Source organism: Zalophus californianus, chromosome 10 (assembly GCF_009762305.2).
Source record: "Zalophus californianus isolate mZalCal1 chromosome 10, mZalCal1.pri.v2, whole genome shotgun sequence".
NCBI lineage: Eukaryota > Metazoa > Chordata > Mammalia > Carnivora > Otariidae > Zalophus > Zalophus californianus.
The window spans coordinates 81,156,871-81,175,396 of record NC_045604.1 but is presented as its reverse complement, the minus strand read 5'-3'; the positions used below and the strand labels follow the sequence as shown (position 1 = coordinate 81,175,396).

At 40.5% G+C, this 18,526-nt stretch overlaps 1 protein-coding gene across 3 annotated transcripts in view; it reads left to right on the top strand.

The window, feature by feature from the left end:
* PARN (poly(A)-specific ribonuclease) overlaps positions 1-18,526 on the top strand; it is a 159,064-nt gene that overhangs the window by 115,747 nt on the left and 24,791 nt on the right. The window contains exon 23 of one of the 3 annotated variants that reach the window (XM_027613112.1): positions 2,627-2,814. The exons of the other annotated variants lie outside the window; for them this stretch is intronic. Within the exon in view, the coding sequence (XP_027468913.1) occupies positions 2,627-2,639 (13 nt within the window). The 3' untranslated portion in view covers positions 2,640-2,814. Of the gene's footprint in view, positions 1-2,626; positions 2,815-18,526 lie in introns of those variants that run through there. 3 annotated transcript variants of the gene reach the window in all.

The following is an 18,526-nucleotide window of genomic DNA, read 5'->3' as shown; positions in this document are numbered from 1 at the left end:
CTTAAATTTCATCTTCAAATTGTTGCTTCTGTATAGACATATGAATTGTTGTATATCGACTTTCTATGCTGCAACCTTTTAAAATTGACTTATTCTGATAGTTTTTTTTTTTTAATATTCCACAGGGTTTTTTATGCACACAATCCTATTGGTATGCTATTAACAACAGTTTTATTTCTTTTCCAATCTTTATGCCTTTTCTTTTTCTTGCCTATTTGCACTGACTAGCACCTCTGGTCTGTTGTCACATAGAAGTGGGAAGGGTGGATATCCTTGTCTTGTTTCCAGTAATAGACAGGGGAAGTCCATTGCTTCCCCAGGAACCCGGCTCTTCGATTGTCCAGTTAGTCCTCTTTTGGGTTTAGGAAGTTGCCTTCCATTTCCACTTCGCTGAAAGTTTGAATAGATGTCGAATATTTTCACATGCCTTTTCTGTATCTTTAGGTTGTATGGTTTTTGTCCTTTATTTCCTTAATATTTTGAATGACATCAATTGGTTTTTGAATGCTTAAGCAGATTTGCATTCCTGAGAGAAATCCTACTTGGTCCTGATGTATGATCCTTCCTATGTACTACTGGACTTGATGTGGTAATGTTTCGTTAAGTATCTTTATATCTTTGTTCATGAGAAATACTAGATTGAAATTTTTTTCTTTTTTTTTAAATCTTTGTCAATTTTGGTTATCAGATTTATGCTGACCTCATAGAAATAGTTAAGAAGTTCCTCTTTTGTTATTTTCCAACAGTGTGTATAGGGTGGTTTTTGTTTTTGTTTTAAGTTTTTGGTAGAGTTTACCAGTGAAGACATTTGGGCATAAAGTTTTTTTGTGGAATGGTTTTGATTATGGACTCAATTTCTGTAATAGATACAGGATTGTGTAGATTTTCTGTTTCTTCTTGGATCACTTCTAGTAATTCGTGTTTTTTAAGGAATATTTCATTTCATTTAAATTGTCAAATTTGTTAGCATAAAATTATTAGCTCAAAACGTTCCCTTATAATTTTTATATCTGTAGAATCTACAATTGTGTCCCTTTAAAAATTTCTGATACTGGTAATATGTGTTTACTTGCTCTTTTCCTTGCTAGGTGTTTATCAGTTCTTTCAAAGAACCAACTTTTTATTGTTTTTTTTTTTGTCTTCTTTTTTTTTCCATTTATTTATATCCTTGTTCTTATTATTTCTTGTTTTGTATTTTATTTTTTTTTAAAGATTTTATTTATTTATTTGACAGAGAGAGACACAGCGAAAGAGGGAACACAAGCAGAGGGAGTGGGAGAGGGAGAAGCAGGCTTCCTGCAGAGCAGGGAGCCCGATGCAGGGGCTCAATCCCAGGACCCTGGGATCATGACCTGAGCTGAAGGCAGACGCTTAATGACTGAGCCACTCAGGCGCCCTCTTGTTTTGTATTTTAATGTTATTCTTTGCCTAGCTTCTTAAAGTGGGAACTTAACTTCCTGATTTTATACATTTCTTCTTTTCTAATAAAAGCATTTAAAGCTGTAAATTTTCCTTTAGACTGCTTAGCTGCATCCCTCAGATTTTTATAGGTTGTCTTTTTACTACTGTCTATTAGAAGATATTTTCTAATTTTTCTTGTGCTTTTTTCTTTGACCAGGAAGTTATTTAGAACTTCTTTGATAATTATTGACACTGGTTTTATGGCCCGGCATGTGGTCTGTCTTGGTGAATGTTCCACGTGCACTTGAATGAGTGTAACATTTCATTATTGTCATTTCAGGTTACATTGATTCGTGGTGCTCGAATGTATATCCTTACTGATTTTTTGGGGAGTTGGCGGTGGGGGTGGGGGTTCTGCTTTTTCTTTCACCTACTGAGAGAGGTGTTGAAATTTCCAACTGTGGTCGTAAGTCTGTTTTTTCATTTAATTTTATCAATTTCTTGTTTCATGTATTTTGCAGCTCTTTTGATAGGCATGTGCCTATTAAGGATTACTGTGTCTTCTTAATGAATTGCCCCTTTCATCAGTATGGAATATTCCTCTTGATATCTAGTAATAATCTTTTTTGATGTGTATTTTATCTGATAATTAATATTGGCGCTCTTGTTTCTTAACCTTGATGTTTGCATAGAAAATTTTATTCAACCTTTTACTGGTAACTTGTTTGTCTTTATAAAGTGTGTTTCTTATAAACAGCATATACTTGGGTCTTGCTGTTTTATTCATTCTCACAACCCCTTTCTTTTACATTTAATCTAATGAATGATACAGATAGGTCTGCCTTCCATCTTGGTATTTGTTTTCTATTTGTCCTGCTTGGGTTTTGTCCCTCTTTTCTTCTTTTATGTTGCCTTTTGAATGAATTGTATATTAGTTGGTATTTGCTGATATTTTAGCATCCTGTTTATCTTCTCTGTTGACTTTTTGGCTTTTACTTCTTGGTGTTATTTTTTTAGTCATTGCTCCAGAGTAGTGGTTGACAAACTAGAGCCCATAGGCCAACTCCGGTCCACGTGTTTTTATAAAGTTTTATTGGAATGCGGCCATGCTTGTTAATTTACATATTACCTCTGGCTGCTTTGCCTTACAGTGGCAGATTTGGGTAGTTTGACAGAGACCTGTGACCCGCAAAACTCAATTTGTGTACTGTCTGTCCCTTTGCAGAACAATTTGCTGACTCCTGATGTAGAACTACCCTGTCCAGTACAGTAGCCACCAGCCACATGTGGCCGTTGAGTACTTCACGTGTGGCTAGTCCAAACTGAGATGTGTTGTCGATTTAATATACACAACAGATTTTGAAGAATTGATGACATGTTGAAATGATAATATTGTGGGTATATTGGGCTAAATAAAATATTATTAAAATTAACTTCACTGGTTTCTTTTCACTTTTTTTTTTAAATGGTGGCTTCTAGAAAATTTTAAATGGCATTTGTGGTTCACATATTTCTGTTGTCCAAGCACTGCTCTAGAAATTATAAGGTGCCTCTTCCATGTATCACAGTGGATCTTCAAGTGAAAATCACACTGCTTCATGGACCACCGAGGACTCTTACAATAGTCTCTTTCCATTTACCTCCCTCTTATCCTTTGTGATCTTTTGTCTCCTATTTTACTTCTCCATATGCTGTAAACTTGATACAGTGGTGTTCTTTTTGTTCTTTTCCTTTCCTTTTCTTTTTTTAAACAGTTAATGCTTGTGAAGAAAATAAGGGGGGCGCCTGGGTGGCTCAGATGGTTGGGCGTCTGCCTTCGGCTCGGGTCATGATCCCAGGGTCGTGGGATCGAGTCCCGCATAGGGCTCCCTGCTCCTTGGGAGCCTGCTTCTCCCTCTGCTTCTCTCTCTCTCCCTCTGTCTCTCATGAATAAATAAATAAAATCTTAAAAAAAAAAAAAGAAAATAAGGGGCTGAAGTATGGTGAAAATGGCATTAAGTATAAACACAAACATGCAGGCCTTCCTCATGAAAGGTATAGTGCAGACTGGGGGGACGTGCGGGGGCCCTGTGGTCGAGGGGAAGTTTGCCGCAGCCCTGAACCTCACTTCTCTTAGCTTTAGCGAGTGGACTCTAAGACCCTGGGAGCGCTCTCACAGCAGCTGAGCTTCTGCCCCGGGCTGTTGACGGAAATGGACATCAGCTCCTTTGGCTGTTTGTGTTCATATGGTGGCACATACTACTTTTCTTGTCTGTGATGGATTCAGTGTCCAGAATATTCAAGGAGCCTATAGTTGATAACTGGACAAAGCTAGGGCTTAGATTCTGGGAAACTGGACCAGACATAAATTTGCTTGAGTGGCATGAAATCTGAATAAATACAGGTTAGCATGGTGTTTAAAGAATCCTTCTTTCCAGTGGATGCAAAAATATTTAAAATCTCCCTACTAGGTATTTAGTCCCCATAAATAAGCCCTGAAGTTTGAAACCTTCCCGAAAGACAGGTGCTATTACCATTCTCATTTTATTAAGAATGTTCTCTAATTAAAGAAAATGGTTTTCCAAAGATGCTTTGCCCTGAAGAGATTTTGGTCAGTCGTGTCTCTGGATTATTTACAATTTGCGTTTTTTTTCAACTGTTGGGAAAAACCCTTTGGCTAGTCTCTTCTTTCTCCTGTTTTCTGTCTGTGAGACTCCATTTCAGCCTTCCTTGACAGTGTAGTAGCTCCTGGGAATTCCTGCTTATGTAGGAAACGCTAAAGCATATATCAAAGTTACGGTTTTCAGATTCCACATGGTTGTCATAGAAAGTTAGTGCTTTCTCAAAGTGACTGAATGAGCATATTACATTAGCAAAAAGGGGAGCTGCCCTTTCACTCTTCCCTTCAGTAAATACCCATCCAGGGCCCAGTATCTGCCTCTGTTTTCTCATCTTAAATGAGGCATTTTGTTGGGAAAAAAGTGCTAAGGTCCCTTCTGGCTCTTAAATTCCAGATGTTTTTACACCATATGCAGGGCAGAGCATGCGGAGGAAACTGATACACTCTCTAGAGATCCTTTGCTTCTCTCCTCAGGTAATAAGTAGTTTCTTCTCAACCTAAGGCTGAGAGTTTTGAAAATGCCCATGGTTGGAGAATTTTTAGATAGGGAGTATATAATAAAAATTAAAAATAGAGCTACACTGTCCCCAGCAATTGCGCTACTGGATATTTACCCCAAAGATACAGATGTAGTGAAAAGAAGGGCCATATGCACCCCAATGTTCATAGCAGCAATGTCCAAAATAGCCAAACTGTGGAAAGAGCCGAGATGCCCTTCAACAGACGAATGGATAAAGAAGATGTGGTCCATATATACAATGGAATATCACTCAGCCATCAGAAAGGATGAATACCCCACTTTTGCATCAACATGGTTGGAACTGGAGGAGATGATGCTAAGTGAAATTAGTCAAGCAGAGAAATTCAGTTATCATATGGTTTCACTTATTTGTGGAACATAAGGAGTACCATGGAGGACATTAGGAGAAGGAAGGGAAGAATGAAGGGGGGAAATAGGAGGGAGAGATGAACCATGGGAGACGATGGACTCCAAGAAACAAACGGAGGGTTCTAGAGGGGAGGGGTGTGGGGGGATGGGTGAGCCTGGTGATGGGTATTAAGGAGGGCACGTACTGCATGGAGCACTGGGTGTTATATGCAAACAATGAATCTTGGATCACTACATCAAAAACTAATGATGTACTGTATGGTGATTAACATAACATAATAAAATTTAAAAAAAAATCAGATTGGGTAAACCAGTGTCACAAGTGAACCCGTGAAAGCCTTATACTGCACTGAAATAATAAAGCAGCACACCAAATGAAGAAAAGATCCTTGACTGTTTCAGTGGGTACTGCCTTTTAAATTCCCACCAGCCATCTCTGTACTAGAATGTCTCAGAAGCTTCTTCTCCCTGTGATTTCAGTACGATTAGAAACCACTAGCCTGTGGCAGAACATACTCGGACCCAGCCTTTCTGTCCTCTGTGTCTTGGTCCTCTGTTAACACCTTCATTGCTTTCCTGCTTCTGTGACGTAGAGGGGGTTGCCTCTGGCTTTCAGACCTTTCCCCCCCCCGCCCTCCCCCCACTATCTCAGAATGTCTCTGCAGCCTGAGCACCACCTGTCTTGCCTGGTTGCAGCTCACTCTCTCAGCAATTGAGGAATGCCTTCTGAAGCTCCATGTTGCCCATGTCTTGTTGCTTTTCTCTGCCCCTCCTGGCTCCATGACATCCCTGCAGAAATCCTCATTCAGCTTTGTCTTTTTTTTTTTTTATTAAACTTTTTTTTTTATGGAGGTATAATTGCCATACAGTATTAGATTAATTTCAGGTGTACAACGACTCAGTGATCCAACAATACTATACATCACTCAGGGCTCACCATGCTAACTGTCGTCACCATCTGTCACGGTGCAGTGCTGTTCCAGTATTATTGCCTGTATTCCCTACCCTGTACCTTACATCCCTGTGACTGATTGGTCACTGGAAGTTTGTACCTCTTAATCCCCTTCACCTTTTTGCCCATCCCCCCTCCCCCCCCCCCCCCCCCCCCCCCCCCCGCCCCTTCCCTCGCACCTCCCCCTCTCCCCACCCCTCTGGCCACCAGTGGTTCCTTCCATTCAGCTTTAGCTGTTGCTGCTTCTCCTGGGGAAAATGTCCTGCTGGGTCACTCTTGTTTGCTCCTGGGTTCTATAGCTTAGGAAGCTTAGGAACAGGCTTCACTTCTGTGTCTTTCTCTTAACCACGTGACGTTTCTCCAGTCTACATATTCCCTTGGATAGAGCCTCCACTTCCGGAAAGGAATGTTGGCAAACCCCAGTGTCCATCTTGTGGGTTAAGTGTATTTTAGCAGAGAAGGTGTTTCCTGTGGCACTTTTTAAACCATTCAAGTGATGAAATGCACATAATCTTTAAAAATTTTGCCTCAACAGGAGAATATAAAATGAAGGGAGAAGAATCTTTGCCCCTCCCTCCCTGGCTCTTCTTCTAGCTACTGTGACCATTTTCCTTTAACCAATACATTTCTTGTCTTGTCAACTTTGACCAATATATCTGGGTCAGTTCTGTAAAGGAGTATAAATTTAGCGCAGGCGCCTTACCTTCCATCTCTGTTTCTCTTCTCACCGTGATTAGTTACACTGTTAACTATCTTGGTTACCTTCCATATCTCTCTGTTTCTCTTCTCACCATGATTAGTTACACTGTTAACTGTCTTTTTGTAAATCTGTACTTTTCTGCTTTCTTGAGAAGTCGATTTTAGGAGATGGCAGCATGTGTCCAGCATGTATAATCTTATGGTTGTGTTAATGCAGTTCTCTGAAGGAAAGAAGTTGCATGGTGGGGCCCATTGGGAAGAAAGTGTATTCCTGTGTCATTAAAACTTCGTTACCCAACTGAGAATCTTCCAAATATCCCAGCCTTTCTTGTGTGGAATTTTTTTTTTTTTTTTTTTTTTGAGGGAAGTACTTTTCCCTGGGTGACTTTGATTTCTTTCCTTTTTTGCATATGTAGTGTATGGTTAATAAATGCTATAAAAATGTGTCTGTTTCCCCTAATCGATAATGTTGCTGGATATAGAATTCTAGATCCAAAAATTTTTACCTGTTCAGAACCTTAAATACATTGCTCTTCCCACTGTCATCATTAATCTGCTTTCGTGTTTTCTGTGTCTTTGTTATCTCTCACACCTAACCTGGAGTCTGACCCAGAGTTGTATCTCAGATGTTTGGTGAATTGGTGAATGAATAAATAGGCAAGCGCCAGTTTTAAGTGCGGGTTCTGGGCTAGGTCCTTCATGTTTTTGTTTTTGTTTTTTTGAGAGAGAGAGAGCATGTGCAGGTGGGGGAGATGGTGAGGCAGAAGGAGAAAGATAATCTTAAGCAGGCTTCATGCTGAGCGTGGAGCCCGACACAGGACTCGTTCTCATGACCCTGGGATCATAACCTGAGCTAAAATCAAGAGTCGGACCCTTAACTGACTGAGCCACCTAGGTGCGCCCTGGTCCTTCATGTTTTAGCTCTTGTGATGCTCATAGCAGCATTGTCAAGGAGGTGAGGTTTGTCCACATCTCCCAGAGCCTCAGGGAGATTAAAGTTCTTGGCAAAGACATGGGTTTGATACCAGGTTTATCTGCAGAGCTCTGCTCTTTCTTCCATGCCTCCCCCCCCCCCCATATTCCCAGGTCTGTTCTCAAGGGAAGGTACTCAAACAGATTGCAGCTAGGTACATGCCATATAGGGGATAATTGTCTTGACTATAGTCACCACATCACCTAAGAAAACCTCTGAGAGCTTGTATCTTTTCATTTAAAAGCAATATCCTGGGAAGCAGAAGAGAGGCCCTTTTGGATTTCTGCTTAAAAGATCCCAAAGCTTCCATTACAGAAAAATTTCAAACATATACAAAAGTAGGGAAAATAATATAACAAAGTCATAGCTAGCTAGCTATCACAGAATGTCACCAGTCAGCATGTGGCCCGTCCTATTTTATTAGTACTCTTTCTCTCCTTCTCCCTTCAGATAATTTTGAAGCAAATCACAGATGGCATATCCTTTCAGCCGTAGGTCTCTGTACGTATAAAGATTAAACAGTCACTTAAAAACAAAACTACAATGCCACTAACAACAACAAAAAATTAACTGACTCCTTAATATCAGATAGCCAGTGTTCAAATTTCCTGCTCACACATTTTTTTAAAATAATTGTTTTGTTTGAGCTGTGGTTTCCAAACAATTCATATATTACATTTGGTTGATGCGTCTCATCTCTCTCAGTCTATGAACTCCTTCTCTCACTGGATTCTCCCACAGCCCTCAGTGTGCTTCAGAAACTAGGTTGTTAGCTCTGTAGAATTTCCCATTTTCTGGAGCATTCTTTTAAGTTTGTTTAACATGTTCCCTGACTACTCTATTTATAATTAACTGGTAGTAAGATCTGTAAACTTGATCAGATTTAGGACTGACATCATGGCAAGAATATTTCATAGATAGTGATGTATATTTCCTCTTGCGTCACATTGGGCTTCTCCTCATCTCTTTAGTTACCTGGAGATACAGTTCACATAGAAAAAGCAGAATAAATTCTTTAACCTCTCCCCTCAATACACCTTTTAAAAACCAGCTTCAGAATAAGTTAATTGGTTTCCTGTCACCTAACAGTGAGCAATGTGATTTTGTTTTGTTTATCATGAGGTTTTAAAAATATATATATTTTAAATATATTTTAGTATATTACAGTTGTTCTTTTTTTGATGCTCTAATTATCTTGTTTCTGAGCAGTGGGAACAATTTGAGGTGACTCGTGAGTCCTCTGAGACAATCCCAGTAGCCTTTAATAACCTATTTGACTTCTGGTATTCTTTATTCCAGGCTCTTCTCTACATTTCCTACCTTATATTTAGAGTTAGCCATTTCTCCAAAGGGCCTGTTCCTTTTGATGGAAAATGGTATTTAGAAACTGTAATCTGGGTTCTAAGGGTGTTTATTGATGATGGATTCATTGTTATTTATAGTGTTTTTGAGTTAAAAGGGCTAGCAAGGAATTCTTCCTTCTTTCCTTCCTTCCTTTTTCTTTTTAAGATTAGTTTATACTGGCTCCGTTGGTTAAGCATCTGCCTTCGGCTCGGGTCATGATCATGATCAAACCCTGTGTCAGGCTCCTTGCTTAGCGGGGAGCCTGCTTCTCCCTCTCCCTTGTCAAATAAATAAAATAAAAAGATTAGCTTATACCGATACTTCCAATTCCAGTTAGACTCCTGGACTTATTTAACTTCTTTTAGTTTCTTTTTTTCTTATGCTGAAAATTTTGGTTGTTAATGATATTAAAGTATTTATTTGCTTTATACTACTATGGATAATAATTTCAGAATAACTATAACAGTATCATTACAAATAATGTAATTATTGAAAATAATTTTTTTGCAGTAATTTTTTCCCCTGTAGTATATCTGACTAGAGATGAACAAATTACCTTATTTTATAATCCCTTGGAATAATTCCTCTTTGTGTGGTTAAGCTACCAACTCAATAAAGATTTAGGTTTGTTGTGTTTGTAACTTTAGGGATTGCCTTTTTTCAAATCAGTTTTGCTTTGTAATTATGTAGACCATTTGTGTGGTTCCAGAGTCCGATCTCTCAAGCTTCTCCAGCTTGTTTCCTCCCTCCCTCGTGGCGACCAAATTTATTAGTTTTTAGTCTGTCCTTCTGTTTTTACGAATTTATTAAGCAACTGCATATATATGCCCTCCCCTCCTGTTAGGTAGATGGTAATGGACCACACACCCTTTTCTCTACCTTCTGTTTTTCATTTAACCTTGTATCTCGGAAGCCACTCTTACCCTGCTTCTGGTGAAATATGATTCTTTTACACTGCAGATGGTTTTAGTGCTCTTGAACCTTCTTAATGAAATGTACTAACCAGCTAAATCTGGGTGTGGAATCCTAGTTTATTTTATTATTATCTTTTAATATATTTTTTAAAGATTTTATGTATTTATTCATGAGAGACAGAGGGGGGGAGAGGGAGAGGGAGAAGCAGGCTCCCTAGGAGCAGGGAGCCCGATGCGGGACTCGATCCCAGGACCCAGGGATCATGACCTGAGCTGAAGGCAGATGCTTAACCATCTGAGCCACCCAGGCGCCCCGGAATCCTAGTTTAAATGATCAACCTCATAGTGAAATTCATGAACGCTGTATGTCGTACGCTTTGTGAAAAATTAATTCATGACCCCTGCTCTTGTTGAGGAGGATCGTTCCTCGACCCCCTCTCACCTTCCCATCTCTTCCTCTGTCCTGTCAGTATGAAGGTGTAAAGCTCACGGACACACTGTCTGCTTTTTGGAGCAATGTGAAAAGTGAGAGAATGCCCCTATTTTTAGAGCAAATTCTTCATTCCAGGCACTGTGCTAGGTGCTTTACATCTTTTAGAAAATCTCTCTAACAACGCTGTGAAACCCTTGGTGATATTCCTAATTTATGTATGAGAAAGTTGAATCTCAGAGAAGCTGAATAATTTAGCTAGAGTTGCACAGAATTCGTACTTATGGGTGTTTGGGATCCATAGCTCCGTGCATGAAGTTGCCTCTTCGGGACATGGCACATCGACGCCTGTGAGCTTGCGTGTTTGAGAGAGACGCTGTCTCATTTTAAAACATTATGTTTTCTTAAAACACACACACACACACACACACCTGTATTAAAGAAACCCTGAGTTTAAAACCTCTGAATTTCAACCTTCTTTGAGGTGAGGGTTTAGATGTCTAGTCCCATGCATCATCAATGTAAAATGGTTAACTTTTTAAAAAAAATTTTTTATTGTTAATCACTGTATAATACATCATTAGTTTTTGATGTAGTGTTCCATGATTCATTGTTTGTGCATAACACCCAGTGCTCCATGCAGAATGTGCCCTCTTTAATACCCATCACCAGGCTAACCCATCCCCCCACCCCCTCCCCTCTAGAACCCTCAGTTTGTTTTTCAGAGTCCATCGTCTCTCATGGTTCGTCTCCCCGTCCGACTTACTCCCCTTCATTCTTCCCCTCCTGCTATCTTCTTCTTTTTCTTTTTTCTTAACATATGTTGCATTATTTGTTTCAGAAGTACAGATCTGTGATTCAACAGTCTTGCACAATTCACAGCGCTCACCATAGCACATACCCTCCCCAATGTCTATCAGCCAGCCACCCCATCCCTCCCACCCCCCACCACTCCAGCAACACTCAGTTTCCTGAGATTAAGAATTCCTCATATCAGTGAGGTCATATGATACATGTCTTTCTCTGATTGACTTATTTCACTCAGCATAACACCCTCCAGTTCCATCCACGTCGTTGCAAATGGCAAGATCTCATTCCTTTGGATGGCTGCATAATATTCCATTGTGTATATATACCACATCTTCTTTATCCATTCATCTGTCGATGGGCATCTTGGCTCTTTCCACAGTTTGGCTATAAAATGGTTAACTTTAAAAAAAATTTTAAAAACCCAAAGAACAGAAATGATAGTGGGATGTACAAGAGAATACCAAAAATCCTGAAGTGTCAACCTCTGCTCAGCACTGGTCATCCCCTTAGTAGAATATAGTTGTGGGCTTTTTTATTTTTTAAAGATTTTATTTATTTGAGAGAGAGAGAGAGAGAGTGCACAGATGGAGAGGGAGAGGGAGAAACAGACTGCCCGCTGAGCAGGGAGCCCGATGCGGGGCTCGATTCCAGGACCCTGGGATCATGACCTGAGCTGAAGGCAGGCGCTTAACTGACTGAGCCGCCCAGGCGCCCCATAGTCTTGGGCTTTGATCGGTTGATTGGTTGATGTTAAGTAGAGGCACTGCAGCGAGTCCAGAGGAGGAGGACTTCACAGTGAGAACAGATGGACACGTGTTGAGTGTGTTCAGCCTGGGACAGCAGCTGGAGGGAAAGTCAGTAGGAACCATAGTTAAGATCCTAAGATGTCATGATGAGAGGAGTAGTGATTCTGCCCTCACAGGGGATTGATGAAGAACCCGAAGGGGGCTTAAGTAGCATTATCCCGCATAAGAAAACTGAGGAAGGGGGCGTGTCTTGCTCCACGTCATAGGGCTGGTGCTGCCGTAGACAGAGCTCTTTCTGCTGATCGGCTCCCTTCCCCTCTTCTGTGTTGATTTTGGCCAGGCCTAAGTATCTTCTGAGGGCTGTGCTACTTTCAGACTGCGAAGGTGGTGGAGACCTTTAACATCTGTTCTAAGTGATTTTTGGTAATAGCTAAGGAGAAATGATCACGGTCCTCCACTCAGCCCTCCCACTTAACTCCTTTCCACAGCTGAACATTTGGAAGAAAGGATCATTCTGGTCTGAAGGGAGTATTTTAAGATATTGGAATAAACATTGAACTAGGGTCTGGTTAATATAAAATGCAGAGTTTGGGGCACCTGGGTGGCCCAGATGGTTAAGCGTCTGCCTTTGGCTCAGGTCGTGATCCCAGGGTCCTGGGATTGAGCCCCGCATCGGGATCCCTGCTCAGCGGGAAGCCTGCTTCTCCCTCTCCCACTCCCCTTGCTTGTGTTCCCTCTCTTACTGTGTCTCTCTCTGTCAAATAAATAAATGAAATCTTTAAAAAAAAATAAAATGCAGATTTTGAAAGTGTGTAGTTACTAATAAAATGAAACAATTAACCAGGCAAATTGGGTTTCCCACAGAATGTCCCTAAAGACATAAAACCTAGGAGCTTTTAAATCAAGGTACAGGAACAACTCTTACAAGTATCCCCTGTCCCATCTACCTGGCCTGTGCCAGGGAAAGATGAACTGATCTAGCTTGTCTCTTCCCTTTGACTTCTTGGCGGCCTGCAGATCAGGACACCACCGCTTTCTCTCATGGGAGATATGTCAGTAGGATTCCTGAGAATAATATAAAAAGAGGTGCAAGGAACTTGGATAAACAGAGGGTGGTTGACGCATACAGTGGAATATTATTCAGCTTCAAGGAGAAGGGAAATTCTGACGCCCGCTGCCACATGGGTGAAGTCATGCCATGGGCTAGGGGCGGGAGGGAATGAGGAGCTGTTGGTTAATAGGTGTAGAGTTTCTGTTTTGCAAGATGAAAAGGGTGCTAGAGATTGGTGCACCACAATGTGTGTGTACTTAACACTACTGAACTCATTTAGGAGGGTTGAGATGGTAAATTTTGTAATGTGTATTGTCCCACAATTAAAGATTTTAGGGGTGCCTGGGTGACTCGGTTAAGTGTCTGCTGTCGGCTCAGGTCATGATCTCAGGGTCCTGGGATCGAGCCCTGTGTCAGGCTCCCTGCTGAGCGGGAAGTCTGCTTCTCCCTCTGCCCCCTTCCCTCACTTGTGTGCTCTCTCTGTCTCTCTCTCAAATGAATACATCTTTTAAAAAATGAAAAAAATTTAAAAAGATGAAGGCAACTCAATGCATTTTTTATAGATTTTTTTTTTTTCTAGAGAGAGCGAGCAGGTGCACACAAGTTGTGGGGAGGGGCAAAGGGAGAGAGAGAGTCTCAGGCAGGCTCCCCACAGAGCACAGGGCAGGATGTGGGGCTCAATCTCACGACCCTGAGATCACAACCTGAGCCAAAACCAAGAGTCGGACGCTTAACTGACTGAGGCGCCCCTTAGAGTTTCATTCGAAGCCTTTCTCATAGTAACTGGGAAAGGGAGGTGACAGACCTAGAATACTTTAAAAATTTGAATAGAAAATGATGAATTATCAAGAAAAAGAGTTGATGGGTTCATAATTTTCAGTTACTAGTCTATTTTAGACTTTAAATGCATTTGTAGATGTAAAAATTCTCAAGATAAAATGAGAGGTTGGTAAATTGAGTAGAATATGCTGCTAAGATCTGGCCCTCCCGTTTTCATTTGTTAGATGGGATGTCACATGTCTGGCACCCAGATGGATTGAGTTTTAGAGGAAGGTCTGCTTTTACAGATCTAGAGTATGAAGTGTCAGTGCTGCGGAAACTGACAAAAGCACATAAGTGAAAGTGGAAAAGCCTTCTTTTACCTCACAGTTGAAAGCAGAATGTCATCTCAAGATTTTATTTTAAATAACATGAAAGCTCCATTGAGTATCACCTGGCACTTACATGACTTCTGACGTCTTGAAATGCATTCACGTCTCCTCACAGCAGTGATATTTGAGGATTAATGTTTTCTTTTCATATTTTCCCGTTATTTATTTGAGCCACCATAATTAAAAGTGATTATCTGTGTTTGTAAGAATGTAATTTTTTTTAAGGGTGCTAACAATTGAATTTGCCTTCAACACACTTAGGGCAGTGAGGTGCTACTTTCTACATGTCCTTTATTTATTTATTTTTAATTTTATTTTATTATGTTATGTTAGTCACCATACAATACCCATCATTAGTTTTTGATGTAGTGATCCACGATTCATTGTTTTCGTATAACACCCAGGGCTCCATGCAGTACGTGCCCTCCTTAATACCCATCACCGGGCTAACCCATCCCCACCCCCCTCCCCTCTAAAACCCTCAGTTTGTTTCTCAGAGTCCACAGTCTCTCGTGGTTTGTCTCTCCCTCAGATTTCCCCCCCTTCATTTTTCCCTTCCTTCTCCTAAGGTCCTCCATGCTTTACATGTCCTTTAACTAAACAAAAACAAATTTTCCTAGTTGAGTTACCCAGATCAGTGCAGTTAGGATTCTTTCTATGTTTTCTGTAGTAGTTTTAGCTGAAATGAAATACGAAATGTGTAAATTGTATAGATTAATTGCTTAGAGGTAGAAATTTTTAACATTTTTCTGATACTTCTTTTTTGACACTGTATGCTTTTTAATTCTGCTAGGCCATCCTAAGTGAGCAGAAGCAATAGGAGGTTCGTGTTTATTTGGGGGAGGTCAGGTATAAGGGTGGATGACTGCTGTGCCCCAGAACCAGGTTTGTCATTGTGCTCAGGCACTTCCATGTTTAAATGCCATTGACAGACTCGAGGTGCTTCCTTTTGTCCACTCAGCTGCACTGCTGGTCTTACAGGAGCCAAATAGATGCTAGCCAGATGGGCACGTTCACATCCTCCCTTTTGTGCCCCTTCTCCCAAATGCAAAAGAACTAAAATTTACTGTATATTTTCAAATCTTCAATCCCAGCATAGAACTAATTATGGAACCTAAGTGGTGGCTAAGTGGATGTTTACCGTACTCTTCTTTAAACTTTTCTGTATATTTGAAGTTTTTATAATGATGGGAAAAAAATGGAACCATGTCTTCCAGAAGCCTCATATACATTTCCAACAGAGGAGGGCATTTGGGGTGGGTCCTGATGGTCTGCAGGTTCCAGACACCCATGAATTCACAAATGGCGGTTAGCGGATGGATTCATGCACCCTGGGGAGGCTACTGGAAAACTCCCCTACTTCGCCTTGCCCCGCAGCTCAGGCCCAGCCCGTACAACCTACTCAGGCTGCTTGCGCCTCCCGTCCACACCCTTCCTTTTCTCTGTTTCTCCTCCTTTCCGGATGCTTTTCAAAGGTTTGGACCCCTGCCTCTGAAGACTCGGCTCAACATCATCTCCAAGAACATGCCCACTGCAGGCCAGGGAGGGAAGAGCGAAGGCGCTGTCATTCAGGTGTCTGCCACGTGCCACGCACTGTAGCCTGTGCTGTTTCGCTTCATTTTCTTCTTTAATCCTCATAACAACCTACTTACTAATCGAGGAGATTGCGACTCACAGAAGTACGGGAAGTTGCCTGGAGTCACGAAACCAGTAAATGACAGAACCCGGATTCAGGTCCTCATCTCTCTCATCCCAAATTCCATGTATGCTTTTTCCAGAATGTCTGCTCCCTCCTCATCTACCCATTTGTGATCCTTCCCCACCATCAGAAATGCCTTCTGAGAGGCCTTCCATGCCACCTGGGATCCTTAGGAGTTCTCTGCCTTGGGAACTCCTGTAGAAAGTGAAACGATATTATTTATTCGCATTGCAGCACCTAACAAAGGATGCCCCATGGTCGCTCAGAGAAAGGTTTAAATAAATGAATGAACAAGAGAACTCAGAACTCCCTGGGAACATATCTTCCTACTGAGTTTCCCATTGGGAAAGGCCCTGAAGACTGTTTTTTTCCTTTTGAACAACATAAAGTCAGGCTAAGAATACTTTCAATTGCTTTGCTAAAGACAAGGCAGGAAGGAATGACATTCTTTTATAATTACACCAGAATCTACCTTATTTTATTGTCTTACTTGCTGTTTAGACTAAAAGACCCATATGAAGGTGGGAGTAGATTGACTGGATCCTTGGAATATCAAGTCTGAAGACCGTTCATGCCTGCCTTATCATCATGTTCTAAGGGAAATAGGAAATTAATCTTACATTATGCTACAGAAATCAGTGTTCAGACCACCATTTCCTGAGTATGACATCCCTTGTCATCTATCTGATACAAAGAATTGGGGAATTCTTGGGAACGACCATGAGGCACATTAGCTCATCGTCTTAGATTAATGATTCTAAATTCTTGGAAGAGATTCGTGTCTACTGTGCTGTAGTCACAAACTGTCCCCCAGGAGGGTCTTCAAAAACCAAACCGAGATGCAAGAAGCATGTGGTTTCTTGGTGTCAGAACATCCTCTGGTAGGTGGTCCTCTGTTCTGAGGGAGCAGAAAGGATGTTTTCTTCTCCTGGTAAAGCCATCATACCCTGCTGATTCATCAGATCCGATTGGTAGTGCTACTGATGTCATCTCCTCATTAATTGCTGTAAATGTCCATTTAGGATGGCTAAATTGATGGATATAATGAAACTATTAGAATTTAGATTGGCATTCTCCAGGTAGTCAGTAGCTTCTTCTTTTTAATCTTCTTCTTTCATCTCCAGTTTCTCCCTCTCCTTTAGCTCAGATCCTTTATGGTCCTGTACTACGTGCAAAGCAAAGACTGCCTGTAGTTTTTAAAGTTCCCCAGCTCCCTACATTGTCTCTGTTTCCTCAGAGTTTTTTCTCTCTGTATTTTGGTGTCTGTATGGTGGGCATCTGAGAAAGGTGAGTGCCCATGAAGCAAAGAAGAGTTGGGTTCTTCATGAATAGGATAGCCCCACCTACCTACTTTCTTCTACATCATTTGTGAAACAGTTCACTTCCAAATTTGAGCCTGATGCTCAGTTGACATTATGGAGTTTTTTCCTTCTCAGGTTGGGTTTGGTGGGTATATAAGAAAAACAGAAACCACCAAAAACAGCAATTCCCAAAGAGATGGGATATCTTAAAAAAATATGTAGGATTAAGATATTGATGCTATAAATGTTGTTAAGTAACTGGTTTTGAATTTTTTCTTAGCTGTCATTTCCACTTGCAAAAGCTCGTAACTGTGGAACACAGTAATGCCACACTAATTCAGATGAATGGAAGTACAGACTGAAAACTAGATTGTTGGACATTTGTGAGGAAATGAGATAGATTCTTTTACAGAATCAGTTGTATCTATAACTGTGTGAGCAAAAGTGTTACTTGATAAAGCCATATACTCACGGAGCTGGAAGACACTTGGAGGTGATCTTGTCCACCCTCCCTGACTCTAGTTAGAGAGGAGAACTGGAAAGTCAGAAAAGCAGGTCTTATTTGGAGTCACAAAGCCAATGAGTCTAACAGAGCGGAGTATGCCCATTTTACATAGCCAGACAAGTACTGATTTACTATCGGTATAAGGGTTTTTCACCGTGTTAAGTAAATCTTTGTGAAGTCCTTGGCTTTTTTCTTTTAGAATATTTTCAATGAAATATATGAACATTGTTTTTTAAAGCCAAATAATAGAAAAATTTTATAATAAAAAGCAGCTGTCCCCTGCTACCCTCATCCTGTCCCCCTCAGAGGCAACCACTTTCAACTCTTTCTTTTGATACTTACTTTTTCCAAGTAATATAATTATTGCCATGTCTTGGTTTTCTGTTTATCCATTGACTTGCTAATACAGTAGGCTTGTCCGGTCACTTTTGTGGATCTATATTATGTGCAAAGCAGACTGCCTGTAGTTTTTAAAGTTTTCCCTGCTCCTTACATTGTCTCCATTTCCACAGAGTTCTCTCTCTCTGTATGTTGGTCTGCTTTGGGTTTTGTATCCTATGTGGAAGATTTTCTTCAAATATTTGACTATTTTCAGCTGTCTATTATTATTTAAGAATGAACTAAAAAGGAATAAGAAGCTGTGGGTGTGGAGGCTAATTTTATTGATGTCTTTTCCCTGTAGAGTAGGAGGTGAGAAGCTGGCTTTGTTATTACATATATTTTCTCTGAGGCTTCTGATTTTCTTTATGGCTTGTGCTTTTTGTGATCTACTTAAATCTTTGCCTAAACTAGAGTCAGAAAGATTGTCTTATTTTTTCTATTAGATTTACAGTTTTTTGTTGTATGTTTAGGTGTATGACCTATTTGAAGTTCATTTTTTGTATATAGATCTCCATTTGTTCTGGCACCATTTTTTGAAAAGACTGTTCTTTCTGTGTTGAATTACTTTGACTTCTTTGTCAAAAACCTGTGGTTTTATATATATATATATATATATATATAAAATTTTCTGGACTCATTCTTTTCCATTGCTCTATACATCTGTCTCCTTTTTTTAAGATT